Source organism: Phaseolus vulgaris, chromosome 10 (genome assembly GCF_000499845.2).
Source record: "Phaseolus vulgaris cultivar G19833 chromosome 10, P. vulgaris v2.0, whole genome shotgun sequence".
Classification (NCBI taxonomy): domain Eukaryota; kingdom Viridiplantae; phylum Streptophyta; class Magnoliopsida; order Fabales; family Fabaceae; genus Phaseolus; species Phaseolus vulgaris.
Window position 1 is genome coordinate 33861208 of NC_023750.2, and position 12415 is coordinate 33873622.

The 12415-nt window shown below is 33.7% G+C and overlaps 1 protein-coding gene across 1 annotated transcript; it reads left to right on the top strand.

The window, feature by feature from the left end:
- The first annotated feature begins 6426 nt into the window (after nt 1-6426).
- LOC137819265 (subtilisin-like protease SBT1.1) lies at nt 6427-9458 on the top strand. Its single transcript, XM_068623059.1, has 2 exons — nt 6427-6621; nt 6985-9458. The coding sequence occupies exon 2, from the start codon at nt 6990-6992 to the stop codon at nt 9282-9284; it is 2295 nt and encodes a 764-aa protein (XP_068479160.1). The 5' UTR covers nt 6427-6621; nt 6985-6989; the 3' UTR covers nt 9285-9458.
- Nucleotides 9459-12415: the final 2957 nt, after the last annotated feature.

Sequence of the window (12415 nt, forward strand, 5' to 3'; positions counted from 1 at the left end):
CACAGGTGATATCAAATAAACAAAAATTATTTAAAGTAGTAAATATTTGAGATCCTATAAATAAAAATATTTCATAATATATAATAATTTAGTGTAAATATTAATGATTTTATAAAATTAAATTAGATTTAAAATTTACATTTTATATAAAGTTTATCTTATCAAAATTTGGTTGAACTGATTAAACTAATAATATATAAGTAAATATAAACCTCCTTTTATAAATTGGTTTTATAAAATTGAATTATACTTAAATCCACTTCTCTTAATATATTTGGGATTCAAACTCCACACTAAACACCCACTTCACCGTATATGCACCAGTGCTATACATTTTACAGATATGTTTTAAGGTGATCGTGATACACGTTGAAGAACACTAACTAAGGAAAACTCCTTGGATCTGTAGCTCTTAAAGTTCTTACATCAATGAGTGCATATGATTGATAAGCACATTCCAAGGCTTACCTAGCACTAAAGCTGTGGTCCCTAAAAAAGTCTTCGGTTCTTGCTTAGCTGACACGTACTAATTCCCTTATTCAGAAAGCTAGAACTGCAAACAATAATAGTAAACAGTTGTAACATGAGCGTGCTGATGAAAAGTGTTGTCAACCCACTTAGAAATCTCCTAATGAAATTTCAGACTCACCATCCTTGTGTATCTGATAAGATTCCACTACAAATATTGAACTAAATGGGCAAGCATAATGCCATCAAATCAACTCCTTTTTCACCTTCATACACTGAATAAAGGATCAGTTTGAAGCACACTATTAGCTGTGCAAGTGTATTAAGATGAAGTGTAAGATTAATGTATCTGAGTTTAGATACACAGAATAATGGATCAGTTTGAAGCACACTAGTTTTAGTGTGGCATTAGGAGTGCAAGTGTATTATTAAGATGAAATATTAAATTTAGATACAGTTTATTATATGTAATTCAATCTGAGTTAGGGAGTTAAGTTTCACTTTGGTAACTCAAGTTATAACCATAGGTTATCTAGGTGAAATTCCAATAACAAAATATAAGGAACTTCATATGATATTTAAGCTAAAGTAAACAAAATATAATTGATAAAGAGGATAATAAACTGAAAATACTTAGAAGCATAGATTTTAAATCCTAAAATATCTGTCAATTAGAAATTCGTGCCAAAAATAAGTATTAGAATATAATTAGATATTATAAATTTACCGTTCGATACCAAACGAGTCAGTCTCAGTCTCGGTGACTGACCGATCGTGTCATGACATATTTCAAGACACTTAATAAATGACAACAATGACAGTTATGAGAGTCTTTTATGAGCCATATTCATGTCCCGAATTATGCGGAGATTATATATGAGAAATCAGCTAAATACTGATTAACCGAAAGATATTAAAGATATTCTTCATATATACCAACATACCCTGTATACCAATATATCTCCCTATAAATCAAGGATTACGACACACATCAGTGAATAACTGATATTTAACCCATCACAAGGACTCATGACCAACTCTATAAATAAACCCTTTGTAGAGGAGTAAGGTACGCTTTAATCAATTTTATAATACACACTCTTTACATAGAGTACTTACTTGATCGTCGGAGTACCTTTTTCCAACCCCAACCAAGCATCAACTCTTGAGGAAGAAGACTTGAAGGAAGGAGTTAGGAAGATCGCCGACACATCAACAATTGTACAATCAATTCCAAGTATTATTTAGGTCCTCTTTTGCCTATATAGGTACAATAAATATTATATATAATCAGTTATTTTAAGTTTTATTAAGTTTCTAGATACTATATATAAATAATTATTCCCTTTTTTTTTTCAACATATGTTTGATGTTATATATAGTTATCAATTTTGTTTTTGTAAATGATACATTTGATTAATGACTTATAGTATTTCTTTCTCTCTTGATATATTATTATAAGTTATTTTTACACATTTATTCCAATAATTTTTTATTTTCTACCATGGATGTCATGGATGGAAATTCTAATGTCTCAGGATCATTTCCTCCTAGTAATATGATTATGTCTATTTTAGATGTTATTCAATTTTTCAATGTTTTAGTTCTTTTTTTGGTGTTAGTACTCATGTTACTCATTCCTTATTATGTTCTCAATTTCTGAGACGTGTCACTAATAAAACCTTTGTGTTACCTATTGAGTGTAACGGGTTTAGTCCATAGTTTATATTATTCTGTTATTGATTTTGTTATTATTTTCATCTATAAATAAACACCCATAATCCTATATTTATTTTCTTCATTCTTAATATGGTATTAGAGTCATTTATAGTCTATCATAGCAAGAGTTTGTTAGGTCTATCGTGTCACCCACTATCGGATCACCCATAAATATATAATCTCACGCACGAGTTAGGGGTCTCGGCGTAAAGAAGTGTGTTGGAGATCTAACGTCGACTAGAGATAAGGACATTTCATAGTATATAAGTGAGTGCAAATCTCACCTTATAAGTTGGTTTAATAAGGTTGAGTTAGACTTAAAGTCAACTTCTTAGTGCATGTTATCTAATTAATCGTATGACATCTTTGGCTTTAGAGAATAAAATTTATCATTCTATTTTAATTCCTCATGAACCTCTATATCCCTTACCACATAAACTTTTTTGGTATACATGCTTTGTTCACAATTTTTGTCCTGGTCTTGATAAATTATCTGCTAGGTCACACAAATGTGTTTTCTTAGGGTTTAACAGATCTAAAAAGGGATATACATTTTTTCACCCTCTCTTAATCATTATTTCATTTTTGCAGATGTCACCTTCACTGAGTCTTCTTTTATTGTAAGTCTTTATCTTCTCCACATGTGTCTCCATATGAACAAATACATATTCCAGTTGTCTTTGATCCTTATGTTATGTCTAGTATACTTGAAGATTCTCCTCCTCCACCACCTTTCCAAGTTTACAATCGTTGTCAGTCTTCCATCGTCCACATGATGACTCTTTTATATTGTCAGATCTCCCGTCCCTTCCGGCTTCGATAGTTAAACCTAATATTTTCATTGCCTTCCGTAAAGGTATGCATTATACCCGTAATCCCTCCCCACATTATAATGCTTTAAGCTAGCATCGACTATCTCAACATTTTTATGCCTGCCTTTCATATATTTTTCTGTGTCAATTCCAAAGTCTGTAGGTGAAGCCTTAGCTCATCTTGGTTGGCGTCAGGTCATGATTGATGAAATGAGTGTGCTTCAAAATAATGGAACTCGAGACCTTGTTCCTTTACCTTCTGAGAAATTTGTTGTTGGTTGCAGGTGGATTTTTGCTATAAAAGTTGGTTTTAATGGTACTATTGATTGTCTCAAAGCTCGCATTGTGGCTAAGGGTTGTACCCAAATTTTTGGTTTATATAGTGATACTTTTTTTCCAATAGCAAAGACGGCCTCAGTTCACTTATTCGTGCCATGACTGCTCTTCAACAATGGCTTTTGTATCAACTGTATGTCAAAAATATCTTTTTTAATGAGGATTTGCAGGAAGAAATTTATATGGAGCAACCTCCCGACTTTGTTGCTCAGGAGGGAATCTTCTGGATTGGTATGTCGTCTCCGCAAATCCTTATGGCCTCAAGCAGTCTCATAGGGCTTTGTTTAGAAAATTAGCAAAGTTGTTCAACAATTTGGTATGACTCATAGTGAAGTGGATCATTTAGTTTTTATCGTCACTTGAGTATTGGGTGCATCTATCTCGTAGTATATGTTGATGACATTGTTCTTACAAGCAGTGATCACCATGACATCTTATAAGTAAAACAACACCTTATCAACACTTTCAGACCAAAGATCTTAGCAAACTCAAATATTTCTTAGGGATTGAGGTAGCACAATTAAACATTGGTATTGTTATTTTCTGAGGGGAAGTATTGATGTGATTCCACTAGCCACATAGAACAAGATTCTTGACATTCTTAGGAATCACCTTGAGCTGGAAAATATAGAGGCACTTTTCTTAGAGTTGGATCATTGTTCTAAGACAAGAACTCACCAAAAACTAGTACCAAATCCCAAACTCATTTGGATGAACCAAATATTGTCAAATTGAATCAACAAAGGGAATGAAAGCTGGAATGTCCGAACAGAATTAAACAACAATTCATATGAACCAAACAGAATTAAGAACAAAACAGAACATAGTGCTGGAAAATAGAAAAACCGAAACTGAAAAACTCAAGAACACAAAGCAACATGAACAATTGAAGAAGAAGAAAGGAAGGAGAAGAGAATGCTCATGAAGATGGAAGGAGGATGGATGATCTCGCCACTAGAAGTGTGGAATGCTCCTAGATGAGAGTGATGCCGCCACTTGAGGACTCCATTGATCCATCAAGATAAGACTAGAGAAGAAGGCTCCAAAAGCTCTCCAAAGGTCACTCAAAATTTGAGTAGAGTTTTCTTAGATTAATTCCAATCTGAATTTTACAAAGAGAGCACCTCTATTTATAGCCTAAGGTGCTGAAATGTAAGCTACACAAATTCAAAAAACTCCCTCCCAAAAAGCTTCTAGAATTTGCGCCTAAAACAAAGCATGAGGAAGGTGTGATCCTTTCTCTCACTTTGGCACCTCCTTATTTACTCCTACACCTATCTACTAACACACCCCCCCTAAGACTCTTAACTAAAGACTAAAAGATGCTTTAACAATAGAGGTTTCTAATGTTTCCCTCTAAGCACCTTTCTAAACAATATTTATTTAAAACTTGGCCTTGCCCTTCATGGGATGGTCTTTGGGCTTTTGTGGGCTTTGGCCTTCTTGGGCTTGGGCTTGGGCTTGGGCTTTATCTTTTGAAAAGATTAACAAGAAAAACTTTAAATGTGAAGGCGAATGATCTTGTTCTTCATTATAAAAAGCCACCTTTAGTTGATTCTCATCAAGTATGCATTGGAAATTTTGAAGAAAACTTATTTTTCTGACTATGAGTACAAAACTTTTATCAATCAAATTTCTATTACTTTTTATCCTTAATGACCTATGGATCTCAATTTAAACTTAGCTTCAATGATGATGACCCTATTAAGATCCCTCTTTGTATAGAATATTATTAGAAGACTTGTGTACTTATTTATTTCCAGACCAAACATTACTTTTTTGTTGTTCACAAGTTTAATCGGTACATACAAAATCTATTAACCACACATTTAGTTGCAGTTCGTCACTTATTATAGTACCTGAATTTCACTTCAAGTCAAGGTCTCTTTCTTACGACCAAGAACAAACTTCATCTTTCAACATATGTTGATGCATACTAGGGAAGTTGTTTAAACACAAGAAAATCAACCACTATTTTTTGTGTTTTTTCTTAGTGATTCTTTAATTGCTTGAAAATATGTAAAACAAACTACTATGTCCAAGTATTCAGTAGAATCAAAATACCGTGTTTTATCTTTAGTGGCTAGTGAAGTAATTTGGCTACAAAGATTACTCAAACATTTTGATGTTTCAATAGATACACACCTATACTCTTTTACGACAACAGATTTGTCATGCACATTGTTTCTAATCCCTTTTCTCTTACCAAAGAGATGTCCAAACATATAAATATTTATTGTTACTTAATTTATGAACTTGTTGAAAAGAAACTCCTGACTTTTATTCATGTCAGAACTAAATATCAAATAACTGATATATTCATAAAGACTATTCTTATTACCACCTTCGATTGTTTCATTGACAAGTTGAGAATCATCTATAGTCATTCTCTAATTTGGGATATTAGAATAAAATATAATTAAGTATTATATATAATTAGTTATTTAGTGTTTAGGTATTCTAGATATTATATATAACCATGTTTTCCATTTTTGTTTTTTCTGTTTAATTTATTAGTATGTTTGTTATTGTTATTATATATAGTTATTATGTAAATGATACATTTTATTTAATTAATTATATTATTTCTTTCTTTCTTGACAATAAGAGATGAAATTTTTTATGAATATTACTCATTGTTGCAATCTGAGGTGTATCTGGTTAGTCAACATAATGTAAATTGTTAGCTAGAACTTAATTAACTGGTGTTTATTGTGTCAACATCCTCTCTTGGCAAGACAATGATGGGGTAGAGCCATTTCCAATTGCAGAGCTTACTATTTGACTTAAGTAAAATAAGATTGTTTTTGGCCCACATGAACATTGTTAGAACTGTCTCTAAGATACCACAATATTCTATAATTAAGAAATGATGTCATAATTATAAATGTAAATTTGAAATTAAAAAGATTCTCATAAGAGGATAAAATAATGAAAAAATTAAAAGTGGAAACAACCATCATGGTCAATAATATAACTTACAACAGAATGTAGAAAAATACTTGTACCATTTAATATACAATGGCCCATGATTGGACCTGTTGCCCATCACAATAAGTATATAAGAACTTAAATGGTGCAGTCGTGAAGTAGAAGATAAGAATACAAAAGGTAAACTCATTGCCATTGCAGAACTGCAATTCAATGAACACAACATTTTAATGCTTTTCACTTTTTCAGAACTGGCTTCTTCTTGTGCTTATTAAAGATTCAGTGTTAGCAGCTACTGGCATTGTTCACTCCCCATATCTTTTTCTCTAGTGTTCTTGTGTTAAATACAGCATAGGTTTGGCCCTCTACCTGTATTCTCTATGTCACTATTTATTGATAGCCTCTAGTTTTTGAGTAAACACTAATTAGCTATGTATCATTTACTTGAGTAGTATGGTTTACAATGTTCCTTGCATAGTATACTTATAAAGTATGATTTACACAATCAGGGAAATTTTTACTGAAAGTTATCAATGTTTCTAGACTAGGAAATATGTTTCAATTGCTAAGAATCATGTCTGTAAAGGCCAAACAAAAAAATATGCAATAAGGAATAAAGAGTTCATAGAAGTTTGAATATGGTATACTACTCTTGTTTGTTAGATAAAATATTATATAAAGTGTTCATTCTTTTTTGTCTTGTGTCACTTTTGTGTAGGCAACATGATCTTCAGGGCACTCCTACTCTTCCTGGCCTTTATGGTGGTAAAATCAGTAGCTGTAATGGAGAAGCAGACATACATAGTACACATGGACAAGACCAAGATCGAAGCCTCGGTCCATTCCCAAGATAACATAAAACCTTGGTTCAAATCAGTCATTGATTTCATCTCTGAAGCTTCGTTGGAAGAAGAAGAGAGAGCCCCTCAACTCCTTTATGTTTATGAAACCAGCCTTTTTGGTTTTGCTGCTCAACTTTCAAATAAGCAGCTTGAGTACTTGAACCAAGTGGATGGCTTCGTTGCAGCCATACCTGACGAACTATTAACCCTTCACACAACGTACAGCCCACATTTTCTTGGCCTACAGGAGGGAAAAGGACTTTGGAGTGCTTCTAACTTGGCTTCAGATGTGATCATAGGAGTCCTTGATACAGGAATATGGCCTGAACATGTCAGTTTCCAAGACACGGGTTTGTCCAAAGTACCTTCTCGGTGGAAAGGAGCTTGTGAAGCAGGCACCAATTTCTCTGCCTCAAGTTGTAACAAGAAGCTTGTTGGTGCAAGAGTCTTTCTACAAGGGTATGAAAAATTTGCAGGAAGAATCAATGAAACACTGGACTATCGTTCTGCTAGAGATGCTCAAGGACATGGATCACACACAGCCTCAACTGCAGCTGGAAACACGGTGAATAATGCCAGCTTTTTCGGCTTGGCCAGTGGTTCAGCCACTGGAATGAGGTATACCTCAAGAATAGCTGCTTATAAAGTATGTTGGCGTTTAGGCTGTGCTAACTCTGACATATTAGCAGCTATTGATAAAGCTGTTGCTGATGGTGTTGATGTGTTATCACTCTCATTAGGTGGCATTGCCAAACCTTATTACAACGATAGCATTGCCATAGCCTCATTTGGAGCAACACAAAAAGGTGTTTTTGTTTCTTGCTCAGCCGGCAATTCAGGCCCCTCTAGTTCCACTGTTGGAAATGTTGCCCCGTGGATCATGACTGTTGCTGCTAGCTACACTGACAGGAGCTTTCCAACTCAAGTGAAGCTTGGAAATGGAAAGTTTTTTAAAGGGTCATCATTGTACAAGGGCAAGCAAACAAACCAATTGCCTCTTGTATATGGAAATTCCTCAAAAGCACAAAGGACAGCACAGTATTGCACCAAAGGTTCACTTGATCCAAAGTTTGTCAAAGGAAAAATAGTTGCCTGCGAACGTGGAATAAACAGTAGAACTGGAAAGGGAGAAGAAGTGAAGATGGCAGGTGGAGCAGGAATGATACTACTCAACTCAGAAAACCAGGGAGAAGAACTTTTCGCTGACCCTCATGTTTTGCCAGGCACATCTTTAGGGGCCTCAGCAAGTAAAATAATTAGAAGCTACATTCACTCAGAAAAAGCACCAACAGCTTCAATTTCCTTCCTAGGGACAGCATATGGAGACCCTGCACCGGTTATGGCAGCATTTTCTTCCAGAGGACCAAGTGCAGTAGGAGGAGATGTGATCAAGCCAGATGTTACTGCACCTGGTGTGAACATCTTGGCTGCTTGGCCTCCCACAACGAGTCCAAGCATGCTCAAGAGCGACAAAAGAAGTGCACTATATAACATAGTCTCAGGTACCTCAATGTCCTGTCCTCATGTTAGTGGTATAGCAGCATTGATCAAATCTGTGCACAAGGGTTGGTCACCTGCAGCCATCAAATCTGCTCTGATGACTACTGCTTCTATATCAAACAACAAAGGTTCTGCAATTGCTGATTATGGTTCAAAAAATTCAGCATTTGCAGACCCCTTTGCATTTGGTTCAGGCCATGTTAACCCTGAAAGAGCTTCTGATCCAGGATTAGTCTATGACATCACCACCAAAGATTACTTAAATTACTTGTGCAGCCTGAAATACACATCCTCCCAGATTGCTTTATTGTCAAAAGGTAATTTTAAATGCGCCAAAAAATCAGCTCTTCGGGCTGGTGACTTGAACTACCCCTCATTTGCTGTGCTATTTGGTACTAGTGCTCTAAATGCTAGTGTGAGATACAAGAGGATAGTTACAAATGTAGGGAACCCAAAAATTTCTTACGCAGTGAAAGTGGAAGAACCAAAGGGAGTATCTGTCAGGGTTGAACCAACGAATATTAGTTTCAGAAAAACTGGTGAGAAACTGAGTTATAAGGTGAGTTTTGTTTCAAATGAGAATACAACAGTTAGTGGAAGTTCATCTTTTGGATCAATTACTTGGGTATCAGGTAAATATGCTGTTAGAAGTCCTATAGCAGTGACATGGCAATGATAGGAAAGGTCTTTTTAATGGTATTTGAGAAAAGCAGAACAATAACTTTTAAGCTCATAGCTAGTAGGGGAACTTTATTTGATGAATTATGATGCAGCACACTATTACTGTAACTTTGTTACCATCTTTAAACTTTATTGAATAAAAGAACATTTGTACCGTTTTTAGACGAAACTTATTTCTATTTTTGCTCTGGATAAATTTGGTTATTATGGTCAACAATACTTTATAATGTTCAAGATATGACTATATTTATCTCATTCATAAGAAGGAAAAGTCACTAAGATGTGTTCAAGAATTATAAGGCTGAAGTTGAGAACCAACGCAACAGAATAGTTTTTTTTGTTAGATTTGACCGTGGTTGTGATTATTGCGGTAGATATGACACTTTAGGTGAGCAAATTTTGTGATCATTTTCTAAATTTCTAGAGGAACGTGGTATCATCCCACAGTATACTATGTCGAGTTCACCCACTTTGAATGATGTTGTTGAAAGGTGAAACAAAACGCTTGAAGGCATGATAAGAAGTATGATTAGTCCTTCTATTTTTCCAAAATCAGTTTGGGGAAAAGTGCTTAAAATTGCAGCCTAGATCCTTAATAGGGTACCGACAAAAGCAACTCAAAAAAATCCTTGTGAACTTTGGACAGACAAAAAGTCAAGTTTAAAACACTTGTATGTTTGGGATTGTCCAATTGAGGAAGGCCTTATTGGCCAAATGAAAAGAAATTAGACTTAAGAACAATAAGTTGTTATTTTGTTAGATCTAGATCTAGGGGTACAAGTTTTATATGTACCTAAGTCGATTTTTGAATCAGGAAATGCTCGGTTCTTTGGGAAAGGGAGATATAATTAAAGAATTTTTCTTTGAGAGGAATATGTTGATATTCCCACATGTGTTATTGGCATTATTCAAGGTCATTTTTTAAACTTTATTCAAGACACAACAAATCAAGACAATGCAGAACATTCTATGCAAGAAGTTGTTTCAGAAGAATCAACTCTTACTCCTCAAGAACCTCTGTCATTAAGGAAATCCACTAGAGAAATGAGAATGCAATAACAAATGACTATGTTGTATATCTCTAATCACATGAGGTCGAAATTGGATTGACGAAAGACGATCATGTTAACTTTTGTCAAGCTATGGAAAGTTCAAATTCTCAAAAGTGAATTGGTGCCATGAAGGAAAAAATTAGGTCCATGAGGGACAACGATGTGTGGGATCTTGTTTCATTTCTAAAAGGAGCGAAACCTATTGGTTGCAAATGGATATTTAAGATCAAGAGGGATTCGAAAGGTGATAGAAAATGTTCAAGGCTCATGTTTTTGCAAAAATATTTACACAAAAAAGAACATTGACTATAGAGAAAATTTTTCTTCAATTTCTTTTGAAGACTCCTTTTGGACAATAATGGTATTAATGACACATTTCGATCTTGTGTTATATCAGATTGGTGTAAAGATAGTGTTTCTCAATGGTAACATCGATGAGACAATTTACATAGTGCAACCAGATAACTTTATTGCAAAAGATTCAAATGATTTGATTTGCAAATATAATAAATTCATCTATGGGCTTAAGCAAGCATCTCAATAGTAGTATTTCAAGTTTCACAATGTGATTTCCTCGTGTTGTTTTGAAGTGAATTTAGTTAATGACGGTATATACCATAAGTCTTTTGGGAGTACGTATATTTTTTATTTTGTATGTTGATGATTTTCTTGTCAGCAATGATATAAATTTATTGCATGAAACATGATATTTTTAGCTAAGAATTTTGGGATGAAAGATATTGGTAATTCATCTTTTTCAATGGGCACATAAATATGTCGAGCTCTTCTCGATGTATTCTTGGATTATCTCAAAAAGGTTATATTAAAAGGGTTCTATAGGGATATGGCATGCAAGATTATAATCCAAGCTTTGATACCTATTGTTAGAAGCAAACTTAAAACTTTTGATGAAAAAACTATCAATTATATAATCACGTTAATCATTATACCTAAATGCGAAAGCATATTTGAATTCATGAAGATGAGAGAGCAGAATGGTTTGCCTTCCACATCTAACATGTACTATGCTGAAAAAACCTTTAAAAATTTCCGCCATCTCTTATTGATGATGAGATATCATAGTAAACAATGTACTGTGATTTGGAAACCTAACCGATTTATAAACAGATGAAATCTTCCTTTGATATTTCTATTTACCCATTACAAAGTAGAATTACCCCTTAATGAACATACATTAAAGGTCCCATCAAATTTTAGATACCTAACTATCAAACATAATTTAATAGCATTTGATCTCTTTAATTTGGCACAATAGTAACATTAGGTGCCATTAATATCTTTAATATATAATTATTCATATATAAGACTAACATTGGATCAAGGATCCAACACACTAGACAATCTAGTGAACAAAATATAGAAAATGTAAAGATGAAAAAGAATAATATATTTTACACTATCTTTTAAAAACTAATCAATGTTAAAACTGATAGAACATATGACATCAAACTTGAGACCATTTCAACCATGTTAAATTTTAGATGTTGTTGACTTTTTCGTGATTTTATCTTTAAACCAAGTCATGCAAGTCTTGTTATGCTCCATCATCATTTATTTTTGCAGTTGTCTTGGGTTCTTTTGCTAACCTCGTGTCTTATTTAGTATATTTATTGTACTTGCAACACTTTGTAATGGGATTTGGTTACCATATTTATAGATCATGTTGTGCCAATATTTGGTGGGAAATTTTACAAAATTAGCTTTCTATATGTACACTGAGTAAAACTTAATAGTTTCTTTTATAATGTAACGTTCAACTGTGGAAGCTTTTGGATTATATAAACACACTTTTCAAAATTTCAAAATCTTCACATAACATTTAATTGGATACATCCATCTTAAGTAGATTAGTCAACAAAATTTAATTTCTCTTATCAGATAAACAAATTCACCATGACATAAAAAAAGGATAGTGAAAAAAAAAACATATAACTGACACAAGATAACATTCAACTTCTAAGTGTCAATGACTTTACTTTAAATAGAATTGAAGAATGAAGACAAGTGAGTTCTAGTGTGCCATTTTTGTGTAAGATTTCATGAATAGTCACAA